Source organism: Sturnus vulgaris, chromosome Z (genome assembly GCF_052056855.1).
Source record: "Sturnus vulgaris isolate bStuVul1 chromosome Z, bStuVul1.hap1, whole genome shotgun sequence".
Taxonomy (NCBI): domain Eukaryota; kingdom Metazoa; phylum Chordata; class Aves; order Passeriformes; family Sturnidae; genus Sturnus; species Sturnus vulgaris.
In genome coordinates, this window is record NC_142283.1 from 42,987,939 (window position 1) to 43,010,828 (window position 22,890).

At 40.1% G+C, this 22,890-nt stretch overlaps 1 protein-coding gene across 1 annotated transcript; it reads left to right on the forward strand.

Moving 5' to 3' along the window:
• The first annotated feature begins 1,411 nt into the window (after nt 1-1,411).
• Nucleotides 1,412-21,832, forward strand: LOC106848876 (fructose-1,6-bisphosphatase isozyme 2). Its single transcript, XM_014869076.2, has 7 exons — nt 1,412-1,902; nt 4,576-4,738; nt 5,652-5,744; nt 10,102-10,242; nt 11,425-11,562; nt 17,651-17,770; nt 20,921-21,832. The coding sequence occupies exons 1-7, from the start codon at nt 1,730-1,732 to the stop codon at nt 21,113-21,115; spliced, it is 1,023 nt and encodes a 340-aa protein (XP_014724562.1). The 5' UTR covers nt 1,412-1,729; the 3' UTR covers nt 21,116-21,832.
• The last annotated feature ends 1,058 nt before the right edge of the window (nt 21,833-22,890 follow it).

Consider the following 22,890-nt stretch of genomic DNA (forward strand, 5'->3'; position numbering starts at 1 on the left):
CAGAACATGCTGTGTAATGTTCGTCTTGGGGTGTGAACAGATTCCTGTACATTTAACTATATCACTGGAGTAGGAAAGAGAAATCTTCAAGATTTCTTTCTTCTTCAACCATTGCCTTAGAGGATGTATAAAACCTGCCTGTTGCTCCATCTGAGCAACTCCACTCACCAGTCCTTTCTCTACCTTGGACAGGACTGGAAAATCATCCCCAAAGCTAAGCACATTGGATGGAAGCAGCACTGAACTCTGTCTTTCTGCCTGTGGGTAGTGTTCAGTGCTGTCAATCTCTAAAACCCTTTTTTTTTTGCAGATGATTTCAAAGTAGAAAACCTTAGATTCCTTTAAAACTCTACAAGTAATGTATTTTTTATAGATGAAGAGACACTTCCAGGAAAGTCTGAAGAAATGCTAAAGATTAAAAAAGGGTTGCCAAGGGAAATCAAACCTTTTTGGCTTCAGCTGCAGTTCCTATTAACAAAAACACATTGGGTTTTGTTACTGAATTTTGTTTCTGTCTTCTTGGAAAGATTTTAGTGCAGTAATTTGGGTTAAAGGAATAACAATGAAACTTAATAAAACTTTTCTTCTGTTATGCTTGATTTTGTTTTGGTGGTGGGCTTTCAATGTCTTCCACTTAAAAATAAGAGTGCTGCTAGTAAGTAAAACGAAGGCTACAGCATGTAACAGCATATAGTTTTTCTTACTGCCTAGTCAGAGTGGGAAGACAGTGCTGTAATTAAAATCCATAACTGGTTCCAGATAGCACAGTATCTAATGCACAGTCTAACACATTACTTGGAGAGTGTCTGTCTACCTTCATATTGGCATCATGTGCTCTAAGGATATTGCTTATAAAGAGTTACTACTAGCATAATTGCAAATTTGGACATACCTATATTTACATGGTGCACTACAATATGAAAGCCAACATAAAATTTCATTTTGTGATCTATGCCGTTGACATGCTCAAATCAGAGAAGCCTTATTTGTAAGTTATTGAAGATACAATTACTTTGTAACTAGTCAAGCCACAGCTAACCAGTACTTCTCATTCATTCAAGTACTATAATATTACAAACAACTCAGACCAGGAATTAAATCATTAAAATGGAACTGCAACAGACCAACTAGCAACATAAAACACATGTCTAAATGTACCCCTTCAAAATCTTCCTTCAGAGCAGGGGCCAGAAGGGAGTGGAAAAACAGGGCTTATGGGAAGGGAACTTCACTGGAGTCACAGTGCTGTGGGACACTGTGGCACACATGGTGATAACTGGTGCCTGGTGCCTTAATTTCTGGTGCCTTTAAACATAGACTTGGCTAAGCTGAGCCCATTGCTGAGCAGGATCTACAGGAAAGCCATTTCCAAGAATGCAGCCAGCAAGAGTTTTGCATTATAATCAGTCTGAGCTACAGAGAGAATATGTAACTAGATCTGCACAGAGCTAATTTCAGTGCATGGGGAGAACAGACGAGCAGTAGTTGCTCAGCTGTAGTCCTGTCTCAGGCTCCTTTCCTGCATCCCAGCGGGGCCACGGAGCCAGCCTGGGGTGCAGTTATTCTGAGCACTCAAATCACATGGTCTCAGAAACATCTTAATAAATTCTGACCAGCCACACAGCCAAACACAGCTTCACCTCGAAATATAACAGCTCCCCAGGATCTCAGCACAGCAAGAGAGTATCTTGTCCAGCCGAGAAGGCAGGAACTCTGGTACCCAGCAAAGATGAGTGACAAAAGCCCCTTCGAAACGGATATGCTGACACTCACGCGATTTGTCATGGAGAAGGGACGCCGCGTCAAGGGAGCCACCGGGGAGCTGACGCAGCTGCTCAACTCCATGCTGACTGCCATAAAGGCCATTTCTGCTGCTGTCAGAAAGGCAGGCCTCGCCCACATGTGAGTCCTACCTTGCACTACCGGGAGGAAGAGGAGGCAGAGAGATAGCTACTCTATAGCTAGGCTAGGGAGTGGGCAGGGATTCATAAACACCTTGGACGTGTCTTTCTTAAGCTGAGTAAGGTCAGAGCCTGGATTATCAAGAGTGGGAAGCAGGAGAGCTCGCTCTCTGGAGCATTTTAATAATGGGTGCAAGATAGGCCTTTAAACTAACTGCTGTTCTGTAATGTTTTACTCCAAAAATGTAAGTCAGAACAGAACTTCAATGCGCTGCTCACCTTGTTATCTCTTGTACTTGTTGATACTGATCTGCTTTTAAATCTTCTGTGAATTTGCTGAAAATCATATCATATTTTTAATGCAGAATATCTCACTGTGACATTTTCTGCTAACATCCAAGCCCTCTGCTGAACTGTGCAAATCAGGGCTTGGCTTATCTTGGGAAGCTGATTTTCTGCCTGTCTGCTGTATAAGCAATGATCCAAAACAACAGCCCTGTGAGAAACTCCAAACGCTGCCATACCTAAGTTCATTTCTCTTTCCTTCCTCAAGCAGTATCCCACATGCAGGGTTACAGGCAGGGAGTCTCAAAAGGCCCTGGAGGAAAAACAAACGTAACAATTTGGGTTATAGTGCTTTTGCAGATGGAATAAAAAATGGCCTTAGCAAAACCTGGAATGTACTGAGCTGTTCCACACAAAAAAGGACAATAGACATTAGTCTGAGTCTTTTAATGGTGATCTACATGAAGGAAGTTAGAGATATAGAATGCCCTAATAAAATTGTGCATTTAAAATAGAAAGTTCTTGATATGTATTGGAAGATATTCTTCTGAACATGCCTCGGTGTGTACTTACACCTGTATACATGAAAGAGACTGGGAATACATTTGTTAAAGTCAACATTTATAATTTTTTTAAGGGGGTTGGGTTTTATTCCCCCTTCCCTAGAAGCACCAAAATGTGTGACACTAGGGGTTGGGGAGGATTTTGTGTTTCTGTTGATTATTTGGTCCAAGTCCTCAATCATTGTGGCAAATAATGAATTCAATGTCTCAGAACTACTGCCCTCACTTTATAGGACCATAGTGCCTAGAGGACAGGAGACATACTCAGAATGAATCATAGTATTGGGCTCCTATGCCCTTACTCTTCAACTATGCTTTGTCTCTGTCCTTACTAGGTGAAACTGAGCTATTTTGCCTCCTTGACTTAAAGGAGCTGTTACTCTCACATAATTTTTATCTTTGTGTAGGCAATCTCGGAAATAGTTTGTAAGAGCAGAGAAACTGTTTGATAGGCTAGAGCTGGAATAACCTCTAATAGTAATAATAATCTTTCTTCCCCTTCAGAAAAAAAAACAAACCATCCATTACATTAAGGATCCAATGTTTATTTTTACAAACAAAAAGCTTCAGATGTTGACTCAGAAATAACTAAAGTATCCAAACATACAAATGAATAACTTGCACCATTCAAATTACTGAAACTAACCATAAAATTTCAGGAATACCCTTGGCAAACTTTCAACCACTGTGAAAGTGGTTTGCATCCATCTTCACTTGAGCATTTAAAGAGCTCTGATTTTTCTTGCCCCTCCAAATAGGAGACTTTAAGTGTCTTCTTCACTGTTAAACCACTAAGCATGAATTTTTGACAAATTTTCAACTCAAAAGTGAAGGAGAACTTTTTTCGAGTCATGGACCTACCCGAACTGTGATTGTGCCTGAAAACACACTAAGTGGAAAGTAGGCACTTATCACTCCCTGAAAACCATAGTCCTTTTCAAAATCTTAAACTTGGCACTCAAATATAAAATGTCCCAAACACTCAACACTTCTGAAAAGCACAGGCAGCTTTGAGCTTTGAGTAAGACAAAAGACTTAGTCCACTCCCAGCTCAGGCCTGCCACTGACCAGCATCACCCTAGGGACTAATTGCTTGCTTTTTTCTCCTCTCTCTTTCCCCACCCACCCCCGCCCCCACTCTTAATTTCCCTGAATGAATAAAAATATGTATCTTTCCCCTGTATTGTTTTTATATTTCTAAGATGCCCAGAACATGCACACTGGGTCTAAACAGTGCTTCTTCAACTGGAAGTCTCAGAAGCATATATATATTATTATACTATGTCGCTAGCATATTACTAAAATAGCATCATCCTAACTCAGCTGAAGATCACCAAATAAAACAGACCTTGATACTGAGACACAGTTCCATATGGCAAATTCCCCGGGGGTGTCGTTAAAATCCTGATTTGGGGCTGGCAGGGGGCTGAGTGGATGTGGGTTAAAGGACCATCATGAAGCTCTGAGCAGGCAGTGGCAGAAAATATTGCAGATGCTCACTGCACTTTCTGCTTCCTCAAAACTGCAGCCAGCTGCTACATGGGGCTGCTGAGGAAGCCTGGCACTTACCACCTGGACTATAGGCTCTGCTTCTGGCCTGGAGAGCATCCACACAGGAGTAAAAGGACCCAGGAAAGCCTCAAAACGCATGCTTTTATTTTCTAGCAGCAGCAACAGCTTATAATGCACCTTAGCTCTTTCATCCAAAGATTATCTAAAGGTGTAGAAAGACATGAAGAACAACCTTGGCTTGTTGGGGCTTTTTTCCTAAAAACCTGTAATGTTGGCCTCCCTTCAGATTTCTTGACGTTTTTACTGTTCTGTAGGTTTGGTATAGCTGGCACTGTGAATGTGACGGGTGATGAGGTGAAGAAGCTGGATGTATTATCCAACTCCCTGGTGATTAACATGCTCCAGTCCTCCTACAGCACCTGCGTCCTGGTCACAGAGGAGAACAAGGAGGCCATCATTATCCCGAAAGACAAGCGGGTCTGTGCGGCTCCGGCATTCGGGGGGGTGTCGGCTCAGGCAGCAGCAGGTGGCACTCTTGCTTCAAGTATGAAACCTGGCCCTGGCCCCTAAACCCAACCCTTCCCGGGGGAATTCAGAAAATTCACACCATTTCTGCCTTGTTTTGATTAATAACTCTAGTGGGTGGCATGATCTCAACAGCAAAAAAAAGAGATGTGGAGAGTAAAATTATTATTAAAGTTTTGTGAAGGGGAGAGAATAATTATTTTTAAGCTTGTTAACACATCCCAAATCCCAGGTGAAAGTGTACTATTACATTCCCTGACCACCGGTGCGGTGGTTTTGGATTACATTAGTATTTAGCAAGATAAAATGAGATGAGAGGCTGGCAGAACCGAGTTTTATGTTACATGTCCAAAGGAAACACCTGACTGCTTCATCAGACTTCCCCCAGGAGAGGATCGTATTACAGCGAGTTACTGTTCACACTGTTGTAACCTGCCCTTTCCCGAAGATTTTATTCTTTCTGCCTTCTTACCCTCAAACCTCACAACACAGCGAAATAATTTCATTTGCAGCAAAAAGCAGCAAGACAAAACATATTCATTCGAGGAAGAAACTTGTTTCCAGAATGAGTCAGTCCTTTTGCTTCTAAACAATTTCATGCAGTGCTTGGCAGCAGAGGGCTGCTCCTCTCCGTCATCTATTTGTGCTGTCTGAGCAGAAGTGTCCTCTCCAATTCCTCTGGCAGGCCTTTGGGGAGCCGGTGTAGTGCTGCAGGGCCAGCTGGGTCCAAAGGCAGTGCAGCAAGCTGTCAGGCATGCTTGGAGGGCTAAATGCATACGTAAAAACATGGGAGTTTTCGAGTAAAAGCAAATATTAATGCAAAACAATGGATCATTAAATGATTCCCTTGCCACTTCTGTTTTAGGGTAAATATGTGGTGTGCTTTGACCCCCTTGACGGTTCATCCAACATAGACTGCTTGGCACCAATAGGGACAATATTTGCTATCTACAAAAAGGTAAGAGGAGCAAATTACGCATGGCACGATTCACTCGGTGAAAGCAAAATGTCTTGAGTTCATCACCTTGCCTAGTTTTTTCCACGGTGCATTGAGTGTCTCTGGGCCAAAGGCAGCCTTAGAAAGAATAGACGGACGCTTGATATTCACATGTGCTAAAACGCTGCCTGAAATCACAGGCAGGGGACACCGAGCCCCATGAAATTGCGAGGTGGCAGCTCTTCCTTCCTCCACACACGAAGGCGCCTCAGCCGCTTGGCGCCTGCGGTGATGCTTGACTCAGTGCCGGGTGCCCATGAACCGCGACATTTGTCCTCCTGGAGCCCCTCCGCGGGTCTGGCAGCCCCGCACCGTGCGGGGCCAGCTGCTGTGCTGTCACGGACGGGAGCTCATCGGCATGGAAACGATGGGAGCTGAAGGAAGCGATCACCTGCATTCGTCGGGGCTCTGGTAGCGTGTGTGCTCCCACGGGGCTGCGCAGAGCAGCAGCCATGCAGCCAATTACTAACACTAACACTTACAGTCCTGCCAAGTCTTGTGATTTGTTTGCTAATCTCCCAGCAGTTGGTGTTTTTTCCAAAGCCTGAGCTCACGGTCATATGACTGTGGGAGACCCTCAGCCGCTGCTATTGTGAAATAACAGTTTACAGTACTTGCAACTTCAAAGAAGTTTTTGCAGACTCAGATGCTACACTTCAAGGAAATGAAGATAAGATTTTTAAGTCTCTCAATTTTTAGCTCATAATTTTCGGCTGGCTAGTCCTTGATTTTGACACTTCCTGTAGGAAATATTATTATCACTGTTGAGAATATACATGTACTAGTGAATCAAATAGTTATGGCACAATATCAAGAGGGTTGAGGCACAAGCCAAGTCCTGGAATTTAGCTGTCCACACTGTTAATGGTTAGTGCAAACCCACATCATGGATGCCGTGCAGGCCAGACAACACTGAGATGGTGCCTGGATATGAATTTGGAAAGAGCATTCCAGTACCACGCGGTATCTTGGTTTTTGCGAGGAAATGAGCTTATCTGTGTTGATGAAATCTGTGAAATGTGCCCTTATGTTAAGCAGAGGGACCTCCACCCTTTTCAGTTATCTCTCCGAAGATACTCTAAATAACAACGGCAGCTCCCGATATTTGCAGTAGACAATAGCTGCATTTTCCTTTGAAATTATTAAATAAGAAATGCTTTATTGATTGTTCCTAAAGGGTAGTATGAAGGAATAAAAGTGAGATGTTTATGCCACCACAGCAGGAGGGACCATTTCCTCATGTCAGAAAGCACTCTATCAGTTTCTTAGAAAAACCCATGAGGAAATAAATACTATCTCAGCTTTATTTAATTTTCCACCTGGCCTTTGCTTTATGAGACCAGAATGGTGCAGCTGAAAATCAGAAACACCAGAAAAGTGGGGCTAAGGGAGGAGCTTTGCAAGATCAACAGGGGATTGGACCACAACAGCTGCAGCCACTGAGAGGCTCTCAGTTGCCAAAATGTCAGGATGTGGCGACAAAAAATAATTTTTGCTTGAGTTCTTCCCAGGTTTTCATGCCACTAAGCTGAATCAACAATCCTTAAGTCATACTGCACAAATATGGAATTAAACTCTCTTGCTTCTTTTCGCTCTGTTTTTTATTTGTAACTTTGCCCAGTGCCTCTGATGTATTTTATTTACTACACTTCACTGTCATGAGGACAATGTCCTCCCCTTCATGTGGTTGCTCACAGAGAAGGTGTAAGAATTCAGTATATGCACAATGGCTCATGAAACACGTGATAGAAATGGAGACCTGGAAATCAAGTCATTTTAGTGCTGTTCTCAGTTCTGATGAGAATTCCCTCATGTGATGTCAGGCAAATCACAAACACAAAAAATTTCAAACTCAGACATCACCTGAGGGAACCCCTATAGCCAAACTTTGCAGCATTGTTTCATCAGTCTCACACCATTGTGAGTTATAATGACACAGCCACCACAACTCATCATTTGCGCTCCATCTGTCTGTTTTATTGCTTTGCATAAAGACCTCTAAAGGCATTTCACTACCACCATAGTAGTAAAAATATAATTGACAGGAAATCCATCTGTGGGCCAGAAAGAAGAGAAAATAGCAATTATCAGCATGTACTGCCCAGCTTAATTCCCTGGTTTGTTTAACAGTACACGGTACTTGGCAGGACAAAACTCCTGCAGTCCTAACATTGAAGTATCAGCTGATCTGTAGCTTTTTCACATTTTAACTAGCTCCACAAAATGTTTGTTTCAAACCTTTTCTCCTTGTTTTTGGAAGCTAGCTCTTGGTAACACGGTGGTGAATAAGATGAAAAAACAAGTGAATTCAGCCCAACTGCCTATACCTTGAGAGAGGAGTTCCACTGCATTTTTCAGAATAGTCAATAAATATCTAGTTTCTCAGCCATATTAACATAGAAGATGCATTTAAGAAATAGGACTGAAAAGCTCATCCCAGAAAAAAATATATTTTAAAGCAATATCATATATAACCCAAAGTTGCAAGTACTGTATATACAACATATTCTAGAAAATAAACCAGTTTGCTCTGTTTATACCAAATTATTTTTTCTTTAATGAGAAGAGCCTACAAAAAGCTATGACAACAATAATACGTTTTACACTAACTGTCTAAATGAATGTTTAATTCTGCATTTGATGCTGCAAGTAATTATTCTGCTATAGACAATCATCGCTTTTAATGGTGAGTTGTATGTGCCATAGGGGTATATTTTTGAAAGAGATGATGCTACTTAGGCCATAATAGTTGGTACTGTAAGGACTGTTTAGCAAAGTATTAGCTACTATTAGTCAGTATTCAAAGATCTGAAATATGCAAAAAAAGTTTAAACTAGTCTTCCTTCATTATCTACATTATAACCTCCTAGATTTAGTAGCTTGACCTAGTACCACATATATTTGTACGTGCTATATTTCAGCTCCCATGAAGAGCTTGTTGTCAACTGGATTTTTTTATTTCCACAGAAGGACTTGGTGAAGTAGTAATACAAAAATTACAAAATGCAGTTAAAAACTCTAAGTAACTTAATTAACAAAGTCAGCTTAAAATGAAAGCATTTTGATGTGAAATTACTGTCTTCATGTACCTAGAAAGGTGTAGTTTTGGTGTTCCACATCTCAGTTTTCCTCTGTGTTGGCATACAGTGATGAATGGGAACACCTTGCTAGGACCCTGATAGGAAAATATTATATTTTTTATACAAGACAGTCTTCATGGGTTTCAATTTTTTTTAACCAGATATTCAGAGCTAGACCTGCTGTTTCTATTTAGCTGCTACTCAATCTAAATAAATAAGCCTGTACAATCACTGAGAAACTGACTGAGTTTGGAACAATAAAATATTAAGCCATGGCCTGAAGAAAGGGGGACATTTCATTTCAATTCCCCATGGACCACCACCAAAGCATCCATATAGGACCCACCACAACTGTTGAGCTTTTAAGTAAGCATTGATATCAAGCGATCTCTATCCATTTTGTAGTAGCAGGAGATAAAGGCTGTAACCAGTCTTCCCAAGTGCTGTTGGCTGTCCTTACCTGCCCCACCAGACAAACTCTTGTAAGCCATGGCTGAGACACACCCCTAGACTGGCTAGGAACATTTGCACCAAGTCTGCTTGGGCTACTGCTGTTCCATGATAACTAAAATGCCAAATCAAAGTACAAGTGTCAGAAATGGATTAAAAGGATGAAGTAAAATGCGACCTGAATGTTCTGTGTAGAGTTATAGATGAGTGCCTACACACATGCACACTTTGCATAACCAAATGCATTTGTTATTTTGTATATAATATGATGAACTTTTGTATAGGATAGGTGAACATTTAAATCCCTTCAGTTACGCCTCCTTTCACTAGCAGAAGCCAATGCACAAACTTGGTTCCATCTTGTTGCACCGTATACCCTTTAATTCTGTTCTATGGAAGTATTTTTTCTGTAGTGTTAATTACAGCATTTTCTCTCAGTTTTTCCCTCTGAGGGTTGTCAGTACGACAGCTTATGTAACATTAAAATTAGTATCTCCGCTCTGTCTCAGATTTCTGATGATCTTCAGTTAATAGCTGGGGCTGTAATATGGCATGTATCATTGATTCCGTGACATGTATAAAATAACAAGCTCTCAACATCCTGTCCCAGCATGTACATGTACCTGTACCAAACTTGCCCTGGGTGTGGAGGGAACAATCTCTCTTTTTGTTGTTCCAAAAGCCTTCGTAGACAGAAAAAGGAAATCTGTCACACATTATTATTGAAATGTTGTCTTATTGTTCATTATCAGAATTTAACCTCTGGTTCAATGGTAATTTTTCCTCAGGAAACAGATGATGAGCCCTCTGAAAAAGATGCTTTGCAGTCTGGGCGCAATATTGTTGCTGCAGGCTATGCCCTCTATGGCAGTGCTACGCTGGTTGCCCTCTCCACAGGGCAAGGAGTGGACTGCTTCATGCTCGATCCGGTACTGTCACGGTGTGAATCACATTGCCACTATCTTTTAGAGCCCTCTCTGCTCGGTTCTACTTGTTTTTGTTAATCCTTGCCTCCGTAATCTATCCACTTTATGCCATTCTTTTTTTCATGTTCTGGAGCATCCCATGTTCTCTTTACAAGTATTTAATGACACATGAACATGTTGGTTGCAATACCTGCTTGATTTTTTCCTATTCAATAGTAGTGAAATTAAGTTAAATTCTCAAGTGTTTGAAACCCTCTTCATTCACTTAAGAAAATTTCATTTGTACAGTGTCTTTGTCTTCACTTAAAGGAATCTGTGTTTATTCTATTCTTGATTTTTCTGTTGGAATAAGAACATCAGCATATTCACTGTTTAGCCTGAGATAAGGACCATTTTCTTGATAGCTCGAGCCAAGTGATGTTTCATTTCCTGAATGCAGTGGAGTTGTATGGCTGTCACTTAAGATGCATACCCAAAAATTTGCAAAAACTCAACACCTGTACAATTGAACATGTGCCACTCTTCAGTGCCCAGGAACACGAGTTTTACTGTGGGAATGCAGGAAGATCATTCATTTGTAAAACCAGAATTAGAATAACATAGGGGGAATAACGTAGTGCTGTTTTTTATGGTTTTGTGGGTTTTGTGGTTTTTTTTAAATACAGGGATAAATTATTACCACAACTTCTTGTAACCTGCTCCCTTCCTAGTAGAAAGAACTGGGAGATGAACTGCTCTGCTTGAGACACAGAAGTTAAAAGTTTAAGTTGAAATCAAACTGCAGACAGCAACACACGGGTGTAGCTGACCACATTTACTTTACAATATTTAGAAAAGACAGGCAAGAAGAGTTCAAAAATCAGAAGGCAGTGTCATTTCTTAGTTTGCAGCCTTACGATTTGAAGACAGAGGTTCATGATCCATCTGCTTTCAGGGCTGATTGGTGCTCTTTTGATACTCTATTCCAACTAGGTTTTGTTTATAGTACCAATGTGATAAGTTTTCATTAATGTCATGCAAATTCTCTGCTTTCTGCTCTTTTTGAAATATTGTGAGGTTATCCACCAGACTGGTGAAAGGATCATGCTGTACTAGCATTTCTGCCATGTCTAGTATGACAACTATTACAGAAAATCAATAAAATTTTCTGCTGCCTGCTAATACCTCATTTATCCTGTCCTGCAGGGTCTTGGTGAATTTATTTTGGTCGACAGAGATGTTAAAATCAAGAAGAAGGGGAAGGTGTACAGTCTCAATGAAGGTTATGCTAAGTATTTTGATTCTGCAATGACAGAATATTTGCAAAAGAAGAAATTCCCTGAGGTAAGAAAATATTAGCACTGTACCCAATGTACCATGCACTAGCAAGCACTACATTCCATGCAGTCCTGGCTGATGGAAAAGGATTTGAAGGTCTTCCTGAGTTCAGACCCATGTAACCCTTTCATACCAGCCAGTCCATTTTGGATATGCATGTAATGGACCTTTTTTTTTGTCATCCTGACATCCTTTATAACTTAGATTTTGGTAAATAAAATCATAGCTTGTTTGTGTGAAGGGAAATGTGCTGAAGAACTAGATCTTTCAACATAGCTCTGGAAATGTGCATGCCAAATTTGGGGATACCCCATTTTCTAGCTTTATATGCAGTTCAGTCACATGTGAAGCTGGGAATTCAGGGCTAGATTCCATGTGCTGCCCAGAACACTTTGCTGGAATCTGGGTGGCATCACCTTCTCCTTCCTGTACCCTCTTGCATCTGAAAAATGCAGCATCATTCTTGCATGGTCTACTTGCATCATGTGGAGCATGAGCCAACCACCAACTATAGGCTGGGCAGAAAACCTAAACAAATGGTGTGAGGCACAATTTCATTGTATTTGGTGGGTGAAAGAGAGACATCCCATATCTGATGAACTTTCTTGGAGAAAGACATCCCATGGCTGAATTTTCTTGGATAAATACACTTTTGTATTAACTTATCAATACTAGGACAACAGAACACAAGCTCTCAATGTGGAAACCTGGAAGCTCTCTATAAAGTGTGGCTATGTGAAGAGTAATTCATAATGAAATATGGTGATGTGGATTAACTCAGGACTTAATTTGGTCAAGAAACTGTTTTTAAAGCTCTTTCTATTTAAAAAAGTCAGATTATTTTAAAGCTATTAGTTGTCAAGGATACTTGTAATATGGTTTGTCTTAAATAAATTGATTCAGTAAAAACCTTGGGGTGCTGTAAAAGGGAAATATAATGAATTAGCATTTAAACTATGGTGCCATGATAAGGTCCTCCTTCTGAGCTAAAAAAACTAGATTTACCATATCATCTATAGCTGCAAGACTGCTGACTGAATATCAAACCCTTCTTTTCATATTACCCAGACTGAAGCTGCAGAGAGTGTCACATCACAGCATTCTAAATATATTAACTTTGAATATTTGAGATTATTTTGAGACTTCAAAGTCTGCATTCAGTTCAGCTGTGAGGGAAGCAGAAGGCTGTGACACAACTTTCATACTTCCTGAAACCTAATCCAGCTGGGAAAGTGAAGAACATCTGTGCTTCTCATTCTGCTCACGTTATACCAGGCTATGTATTCAGTATAATGCACTAAGACTGGATTAATTAATTTGTGGTTTTGCAAACCACCAAAGTGTTGTTTGGTGAAACAACAAGGTAAAACTCAAAATAATGCATCAGCCCCAGGCAACTAGGAAACGACTGAAGAGATTTCAAATTCAGTGGGAAGACCAAACAGAGGAATTTCCCCAAAGGATCAATGAAGACAGCTCTATCATGTGACTCACTAAGCCCTTAAATTAGGGCATACCAGAAAAACTCATTTGCAAGCCCTATTTTATCTCAAATCTGTGCATCATTTAATGAAAACCTATTGAAATTTTGGACAGAAGTTGGCAGATATTTTTGTTGCTTTAAAACAAGCTGCACAGAAGTGCATGGGTTATTTAGGACACAGGAAATCTTCTCAGCTGTGCTGAACAATCACTTTTTTTGCTGCTCTGAAATGTACAGTTGTCTGAGAAGGGCTGAGGCACGAATGTTACAGACACAAAGCACAAGGAAATGCCCTGCCCATCTGAAGCTTGTTATGAACCTGAGTTTTGGAAACAACGTGACTCAGGTCCTTGATTTGGAAAGAACATTATATTTGCATTGTGGGGAGGACTAGAGAGAAAAGGTCTTGCCGTTTCTCCTTAGCATTAAACATGCTTCCTGGCCTCATCTGTAAGCCTAACCAGCTGCAGCCACATTGGTGATGTTCCTAACTTCCCTACAGGAGCCAGGTGGAGATTTGCACAGTTTCAGTCTTTGTCCTCTTCTCTCCGGCATAGAGAACGGTAGTGAGTGTGTCTGCTGGACATCCCCTGCCTGTGACTTGAGGAGGAACTGATGTGGGCATGGAGCAACACCTTCTTATTTGGGCAGATCATTCACCCTATGCTCTTCTGGCTGCTAGAAGCCAAGAGACCAGGCATTAGTTTTAGCTATTTGTCACCGTTGAATTTTTTTTCCTTAGATCTTACCTCTATTTACTCCTTTCTGTGGTTCTCTGTCAACAGGCTGTTCAGATGACTCTCTGACATAGCCCCCAAAAAACTGAAAAGTTAAAATAAAACAGGGAAACAAAAGTACAGTGTTGTCCACAACATGTCCTATGTTCTGTATCATTGTCATTAGCAACAAAACACTAAAAATCAACTGGTTATGAGTAGATGAGAGATTTCCCCTCGCTATCTAACAGCAGTGTCCCAGATCTGACAGATTGGACTACAAATCAGCATTGACCCTCAAAGTTTCTTGTGGATCACCATTTACCTAAGGCATCAATTCTGAATAAGGAGCATTAGAAAAATGCTGATGTTCTGCAGGCCAGACCCAAGCCTCCTACTACTATCATGTAGTGGGAAATATATGTCTAACCACATCTCTTCAGGTATGAGAGTGAAGTTAATTTTTCATTAAGCATGGAAAAATCACACTGCTGCTTAAGCAGCTGAAGAGCAAGCTTCTGTTTGCAAAGCTGCCTGTAGTGCAACGTTTACTCCAGTCTGCAATGCTTAGTGGGCACTGCTGGGCCACTGTCAACCTGCACAAATTTTACCATAACTCCTTCCTCAAAATCAGTTCTTCCTCCCATAATGGCTGCAAGGCCCTAGATTCTCCCTATCACTGGTTCACCTATGGCAGAATTTGAAACATCCTGTGGACATTGTCACACTTTGCTGTGACACCTACTTTTATCTTTGCTTCCTACAGTCAGGCACAAGAGACGTTGAGTCTTATCACAGCTTGCTGGTGACGAGAGCTATGCAGTCGAGACTCCTTGGTTAAGGATTTGTGCCAGCAATGCCATTAAAAACTTGCCCTCAACAGCACATTTCGATATGAAGCATTCTTTTGTCAACTACCCTAGCTGTGTCTGAGTGATACAAAAAAAGCTAGTAAAATCACTGTTCTTTTGTCACCACGTTTGTATGTGGAGTAAGGGATGCAGGGTGATGCTGTTGGAATCTGTAAGAAAAGTTTCTTGCCCCCTCCCTCCCCAGTCATCATATTTATATAAGAAAAATCTGTTCTTGTTCTGCTGTGGAAGAACAGGGCTGTCAGAAATCAGTAGAAGAAAGAAATGAAAAATTGTCTTCTATCAGAACATGAAGAAAAAAAACCTACAGGACCTATCTGTTATTCATAATTCTTGTTCAGAAATAAAAGCAGCAGAAGGGGTAAAACGAAGAGTAGCCACAAGTTTACCCAAACACCATGGATGCTGACCAAAGGAACGTGAAGGTTCTCCAACTCTCATCAGCATCTAAACAATCACAAATGCTTATTGTGCAAACACAGAGCTTGGCATAACTGAGAACTTGAGGTGAACCAGTCTAGCATTCATGCTCTATTACTCTGTTTGAGAAGAAGGCCTGGGAAATATACCAATACATCAATATGCATGTAACACCTATTAACTTCCTCATCTGTAAAAAAAATGCATGAGCAACAAAACTGGAAAAACAAGAAATGACATTTCACTAACTAAAAGGAGTTTTTATTCCTCCCATGCAGACAGCTGTATGCTAAGGGAAGTAAAAATTTTATTTCAGTATGCGGTTCAAGTGATAACCATATCAGAAAGGAGGAATTTGTCTTCTGTATTTTTTTCAGCACAGTCTCAGCACTGTGTCTCTAGCTGGTGAATATCTACCCGGGTAAGAAGCAACTAAAATTGTCAGTGGCATCTCATGAGCTTAGAATATCCTGAGTTGGAAGGGAACCCACAAAACATCCTTTGCATAACACAGTCCATATACACACAAATTATGTAAATAATCTGCATGAGAATAGGAAATCTAGCACATTCCAAACCTGTCAGATGATGTGTACACAGGTGGCTCAGCTGTGCAGCTCATGGTCACTACATTTTATACCTGTGGTTTACAGAGTCCTTATTTGATAATATCATAGAAGCAATCCTTAGGGGTCCGGTTCAGGGGCTGCTTGTTGATATATTATGGCTTTTCTTAGTGTTCAACAAACTGTTCTTAAGACTCAGTTCATTACCTTTAAAACCACAAGAGAAAGTTCTTCTTTTGATTGTATTTTTAAAGGTAATTTGAGACTATAATCACATCTTTCCCAGACTTTAACTGAAAACTCGCATTTGTCTGTCTTTGATACCTCTTTAGGTGTTTGGCTTTTCCTGATGTCAGATTTTTACAACTGCAAAGTCACAAGTACAAAAAGTGGTGAGATGGAGAAACTATCATTTGAAGCCTAAATATGCAATTATTTGAGCATAAGCCATAAAAACAAGGGAGCAAATACTTAAACGCTTAGTTCACTTGTGCGTACAATTAATAGGAACAGATTTAAACAAAACTAAGTGTAAAAGTTCTAGGGTGTGTCTTATTCATCAGTCTTCCATAGTTTGTATTGTTTTCTTCTGAATTTTTCACAGTTCTCCTAATACGTACAGCACAAATCACGAAAATCAACATATGTACAGTTGAACAAGGGTTATTACATAGCCTGGAATAGGTCTCTTTTGCAATTTTATTATCAGCTATGTCAAAAATCCAAGTCTCATGTTTAGCAGCATAGGACTTAACTTCCTAGAGTTATGTTGCTTTATAATGTGTAATTTCATGAGAATTTTTTTCCATTTTAAAAGAGAGTAATCATTAAAACTTCACAGTCACATTGAACAATTTGAAAAAATTATCTCAAAATAGAGTTATGTTTTTGTCTATTTTCCTTCCAAGTGTGGATTTTTCTCCCCAGCCAACCTTATTATTTTCTTGGAAAGGTAAGTAACTTGTGTTGTCTGAAGGTCTTGGATCTGGCATTGCTGAACAAGTTCTCTATGTATATTTCTAGATCTAGTGTCTAGTAGTACAGGATGAGCTTTGTAGAAAGTGCTAAGAACTTTTATTAGGAAAATGATCCAGACACAAAAAAAAAATCTGAGATATTTTCAGACTTTTAGCATTGCAGTACAAAACATATATGTGTATTAAATATTCATGAAGTTCAGTCTCTAGTAATGTTCTGGGAAGATGAAAATTCCTTCTCAGCCTTATAGAAGATGTATTAAAAGACATGAGAAGACCAGCAAAATTCTTCTCATGAAAAGCTTTCCTTCATTTTGCATCTGTATTTTACATTTCCCATTTATAAAAGTATGGTGACATGTCATATTTCTTAAGTGGAGCTTATTTGGTCTACTCTATGTACTTCTATTTGTTGAAGACACCTGTATTTTCTACCTAATCATTGCAGCAGACCTGAGACTGACATGAATACTTCCTTGATTGCTCTTGCTAATATGGCCTGTCCTTCAACAACATCGATTTCTAAGCTGAGAGCAAGGAAAATTGCATTCATTAATAAATTGCTGTCTCCCAAACTAAGCTGCAGAATGAATGCTATGACCAATTTCACCACTTGACAAATAAGCTAGAAGGTAAAAGTTGGAGTCCTCCTGGAATCATCTGGACATGTAGTGGGGTGACACCCCTCCTCATGCTCTGGCTTTGGAATCAGTGAAAGACCAAAAATCAAATTATTTTGACCTTGTTCTGATAAGGGGAAGAAGTTTTCAGTCCCTTGGTTTTTCACAGGCTGGGGTTCGATTCCAGATTTTGCACTCAAATTACAGGCACTCTGGTTTGCATACTGTGAATGCAGCTCTTTAAAACTCTTATCTTTGGACCCTGTAGACGATCACATCTTACAAAAGGCTGAGCTTAGGAGTGTTTTTGGTGCTTGCAGCATCCATAAGCATCCATTGATTTAAGCAGCTTTGACTCCTGTTTCACAGCAACATTGCATTTTGCCTTTCTGCTAGTTGTCTAGCCTGGTAAATATAGTGCTTTACTCGGTGTTTTTCAGGATGGCAGTTCCCCATACGGTGCCAGGTATGTGGGCTCCATGGTAGCTGATATTCACCGCACCTTGATGTATGGTGGGATCTTCATGTATCCTGCTAATCAGAAGAGTCCTAAAGGAAAGGTATATAATTTGAATTCCTTTCTGGTGAACCTAGCCAGCTTAATATCGCTGGTATTACTAGAGCAATAGTTTAGATAAATAAACAAATAATAATTTTCCATGGTGGAAAAAATTATTAATGAAAATGACAGTCAGCAATCGAATTTAGGAAAGAAATTTAGGCAATTGTCAATTTAGGCCAGAAACCTTCCTCTCTGCTTTAATATTACAAAACATTCACTGGTTTTCACTGCAACCAAGGACTTAATAGTTTTTCTAAAGATAATATTTCAGTACCATAGAAACCCATTGAGACATCAATGCCTAGCTGGCAGATACAACATGGACTAAGGAAAACCTCTGCACTTCAAACTGGCAACTAGAATTATCCCACCAGGCAGTGGGATGTGCTGAGCCCCAGAAAGAGTTTTGTCCAATTCTAGAAAAAAGGATTTTCCTACCTTATATTTCCAGAGGAGACTAAGCTTTTATCACCAGCTCTGCAAACTTGGGCTTCTACTACCTGATCAGAAAAGGTCACTAAAGTGGACAGTGGGTTTCATGCAGTACTTTAGGAAAATATAACTTCTAATTTGGACACTGTTACAAAATGCACCATGGCAATGCAGTGCAATGCAATGCAGTCAGGCTTTGAAACTGACGGGCCATGGACCATTGTCAACCTCAACTTCTCTCCAGCAGCATCAGATACCCTGATTATCAACTTTCTAAACAAATTTGTTTTAAGAGACCTAGTCATACAGCTGACCTGTGGACCAACAGTAGCCTGCAGGTCATCCTTAGGAAATCATTGGATCAGTATATAACAGTTTGGACATGATGCTATGACTGCAAGAGTAAATTGTTCCTTGATCTACTTCATACTTAAAACCTTCTATTCAAACGTTTTTGCATCCACGGCTGGTACATGGAAGAATCTGCCCCGTCTTCCATACTGGTCTCAGAATATCCTAATGTCTACAGTCTTTAGGGATAAAAGACTACTGGTTCCACCATGGTGAGCTTGTATTTAACAAAATACCAGCAGATCCAAATGGTCTTCAAAACAAAAATAGGAAAGTAATTGCCTTCAACATATACAACCAAAAATGTCTGCATGTTTGTCCCAGCAAAAATGATTGAAATTTTTGAATCGGCATCCTACGGGAAAAAAACCCAAAACCATAACACCACCCCAAAAATCCCTCACTAGACGATGTGGATCTGTTTGTACATACAAGAAAGGGACAAAAAAGGAATTTGCTGTGTGTGAAAAAAGTGTGTTTGCTGACTGGCCTCTTCAAATTAAACTTTTTGTTTTGAAATCTGTACTAAACCATTGTTGAAAAGAGAGAATGGGAAACAGGACAGAAGAACAAAGGAACAAATTACTTGCATAACTTTATAGAAATAAAGGTTTCCACAGACATTAACCCACATTTATTATTGTATTGCTCTGGCTTGGACTGCCATAGTAAAGAGAGTAATGGAAGAAAAGAAACATGTTATCATTACAAATAAGTTTTCTCTCTATTTCAAAATGCAGGTGTATATAGTTCTTTACACATGTATCTTTTCTTATTGGAGAAATTATACACTTGTGGCAAGTGCCCTGATTATCTTTCCCCTGAAAGACAGTCTATGCACTTGGTTAGAGAGCTGAAAAGAATCAAATGTCACTGGAATTGATCAAAGTCTTTAGAGTAAATGCTAATGACATGGATGTAGGCCCTAAAACATACAGATCCTTCCTTAAGTTAAAGAAAGGAAACTAAATGCTCAATAAACGCTACAGGACAAGACAACAAATGATATATTCTTTTCAAGTGATATATTTTCAATAATATTTTATATAAACTTAAGGCTTATAGTTCTCTATTAGGTGAAAATGTTAAACCTATCTGAAGACAGAGCCCATCTCAAGATGCCTAAGTGCAATTGCACTGCTACTTGAAGAAAAACTGCTTTCCTCAAGTTTCATAGTCACAGCTTAGCAACAAGAAACTGGAAGCGTGGTTCCATGGTGATACCACTGCTGTTGGCTGGCTCATGATCTTCCAGAACTGGGCCAAGCAATAGGAAGAAGAGTGAAAGATATTGGTCCCATGTTGCCTCAGAGATGGAGTCCTCGTACCAGAAGTAGCACTTCAGTGGGCTTTAAAGATAAGAAAGAAGGTAATATAGTGCTATTTAAGGTGTGGTATATCACAATTTTACTGCATTGTGCTAAAGGCATGATGGGCAGTGAAGTCCTGTGTTCAACCCATTTCTCTCTCTCTATTTACAGTCACATTCTGTCATACTTCCTTTTTCCCAGAAAGCATTCCCTCTTTTGTACATGTCAAGAGTACTTTAAACAAAATATTTTTGTATATGAGCACTTCATAGATAAACCTACAGAAATAAATAATGTTTGTTCAGAACTGACCAGTTATCATCAATGTTCATTTAAGCACAGAAACTTTTGGCATATGTCCTAAAAGAGTTTTCCTCCAGAACACACTCAGCCCAAGAGGTAACATTTAAAAAAATATGTAAACAGATATCAGAGTCCAAACCAAAAGGAAAATTTTGGTTATAATAAATAACTGCAGTCCCTTCTGAAGCCACTATCTGGATAAGTTCCAGCCGCTATCTGGGTAGCCACTGATATCTATCTACATTTCTGAAGAGAAGCAATAAAATCCTGAAATTTGAAACTGGGAACATCAAGTTTCAAACTCCAAAATATCCTGACTAAACATAATATGATTATCCCAAGCACTGAGTTAACACAGAAAAGCTCCATATGAGAAGATATTTTGGCTTTTCTTTCCCAGTACTGTTAGCTTAGCTAACAGGTTAACTGTTTTGCTGATGTCTGTGGGACATCCACTTTTGACATTTTTGACAAAATACAGTTTCACTGGTGCTGCACATCTGTATGTCAGCTTGGAATTGATGGTGGTGATACCTGGATGTAAGGTGGGTGCACTGTTCTTCCAAACAGGAGGCTTTAGGAAAGGTGAGAAGGAGAGAGGGAGGGAGGGGCTCTCTGAAAGACATTGCTACTTAGGTCAATTGAAGTTTGGTACAAAATTTTCTAAAACCACAAAAGGAATGCTAAGCTTTGGCCAGTCCTTTGATATAATTTCCCCTAAAGGCAATCATGTGTTTCATCTTTCTTTCTAGCTCCGACTTCTCTATGAATGCAACCCTATTGCTTTCATCATTGAGCAGGCAGGTGGGATGGCAACTACAGGGACCGAAGCAGTGTTGGATGTGAAACCTGAGAGTATTCACCAGAGAGTTCCTTTTATAGTTGGCTCTCCAGATGATGTGCAAGAATACCTTGCTTGTGTACAGAAACACCAGAAGAGCAGCTAAAGACTTTCCACATCAGATCTTGCTTATCCCTTTTCAGTCTCCAAGAAAAGCTTTACCTTTCAAAGTGGTGGCTTCTAGCATTTACCACCAATCTCTCAGTGAAAGTCCCAGTATACAAGAACAGGAAAAATAGTGAGATTTCATTTCTCCTTGCAGGCAAGTATAAAAATCCTTTAATTCTGATTTATGTAGAGTAAGTGCAGAGACAGACTTGTGACAAACATAAACTACTTACTTTATATAATATGACAAAAGGAAGTGCATTGTGTCAGTATCCCCATTTGATCTGAAGCTTTACATCTGACATTACGTGTATGGCATTGTTCACGACAGGATTTCCACATTAATGTTTGCAATGCCATTATCTGGCTTTCTTGCAGATGCTTTTTATCTTGACAGTCCTAAGAAGAGCAGAAGTCTCATGTTGTCTGAAACAGTATTTTTAAGCTGCGACTTATATATATTTTGGGTAATTGATAGAGGTGGCTGCAACGTTGCCAGTGTATTTCATTTCTCATAAGAACAGGAAATATGTGTTATTTACACACACCTTTCAAAGCACAAATTACAATAAACTATTGCTAAGAATGTGACACCCAAATCATGCCTATTCTGTTGACCTATCGTCCTCTGCAACTCTGATCCTCCATTTTCTCTTACTTTGAAAGGTTCTTATTTCAGATCGAAGCTTGCCCTTTTACATGTTATATTGCCATTCCTACTCACTGTGTTGTCCTGTCCTTGGGGAACACCCAGGTTTTGTAGATGCTTGTGGTCAACAGGAACAACAAAAGTTTGACAGTCTGCAGAAGCTTACAAACCTTTGTTCGTAAATTCCACGCTTGGCATGAGAATTGATACAAGTTAATCTCTGATCTCCTAGAATAAGCACACAGCAGTGGGATTTGGATAAAGAGGTAGGGCAAAAAGGGAGAGAGCAGGAGGAAGAGAGAGAGAGAGAGGGGGAGAGAGAGAGAGGGAGAGAGACGGAGACAAAGAGATGAATTAAAATGGAGGAGGAAGGCAAGAAAGACACAAAGAGAGTTCTGGCTCCAGCATGGTTCCAGCTGATGGGGAGTCCAGGGACAGGGGTTGCACATGTGCCTGGGCTTTGTGAAGATACTTCTTTCCCTGCCATGAAGGTAACTTCCTCATTTTTTGTATGAATTAATTATCATGCACAGTCTGTTCTTTCAGACCTTTCTGGAAATGGGTCAGAGGGCTTCAGGTGTCTTGAATGGTCTTTATCCCTTCCTACAGCCCATGCATGCTCCCTTCTCAGTCTCATCCCTGTGCTTGCACTGTGTTGTCCTTATCTCCAAGAGTTACAACAAGGATGTTTGTCATGGAAAAGTGCTGCCCTACTTCTGTATGGCCACCTTCTCCAGCCACACCCTGGTGTGTGTACCAACAATCACTGGTTGTTATTATCAACAATCCTTGGTTGGCTCCACAACTGTCTGATTATTGCTGTTTGAGACATACATATTAGCCCTTTGTCTTTGGGAGTCAGGTCCTGTATGACCTTCCCGAGAGCCACCTTCAACCTCTTCAAAGACCTACTTTTAAGAATCCCATGGGATAAGGCTCTAGAAGATCAGGAGATCCAAGAGAGCTAGTCAATATTCAAACATCACTTCTTCCAAGCTCAAGACCAGTGTAGCCCTATGAGCAGGAAATGGGGTAAAGCAGACAGTAGATCTTCATGAATGATCAGAGAGTTTCTAGAAATTTCTGTGATGTGAAAAAAGAGCCAGGCCCTGTGAGAGGACTAC

Excerpts from the sequence above, each read along its gene's own strand:
- LOC106848876 (XM_014869076.2), top strand. The coding sequence starts at position 1,730 with ATGAGTGACAAAAGCCCCTTCGAAACGGATATGCTGACACTCACGCGA. Across the intron at positions 1,903-4,575 it reads AAGGCAGGCCTCGCCCACAT|GTTTGGTATAGCTGGCACTG; the intron begins GTGAGTCCTACC and ends ACTGTTCTGTAG. Across the intron at positions 4,739-5,651 it reads TTATCCCGAAAGACAAGCGG|GGTAAATATGTGGTGTGCTT; the intron begins GTCTGTGCGGCT and ends CTTCTGTTTTAG.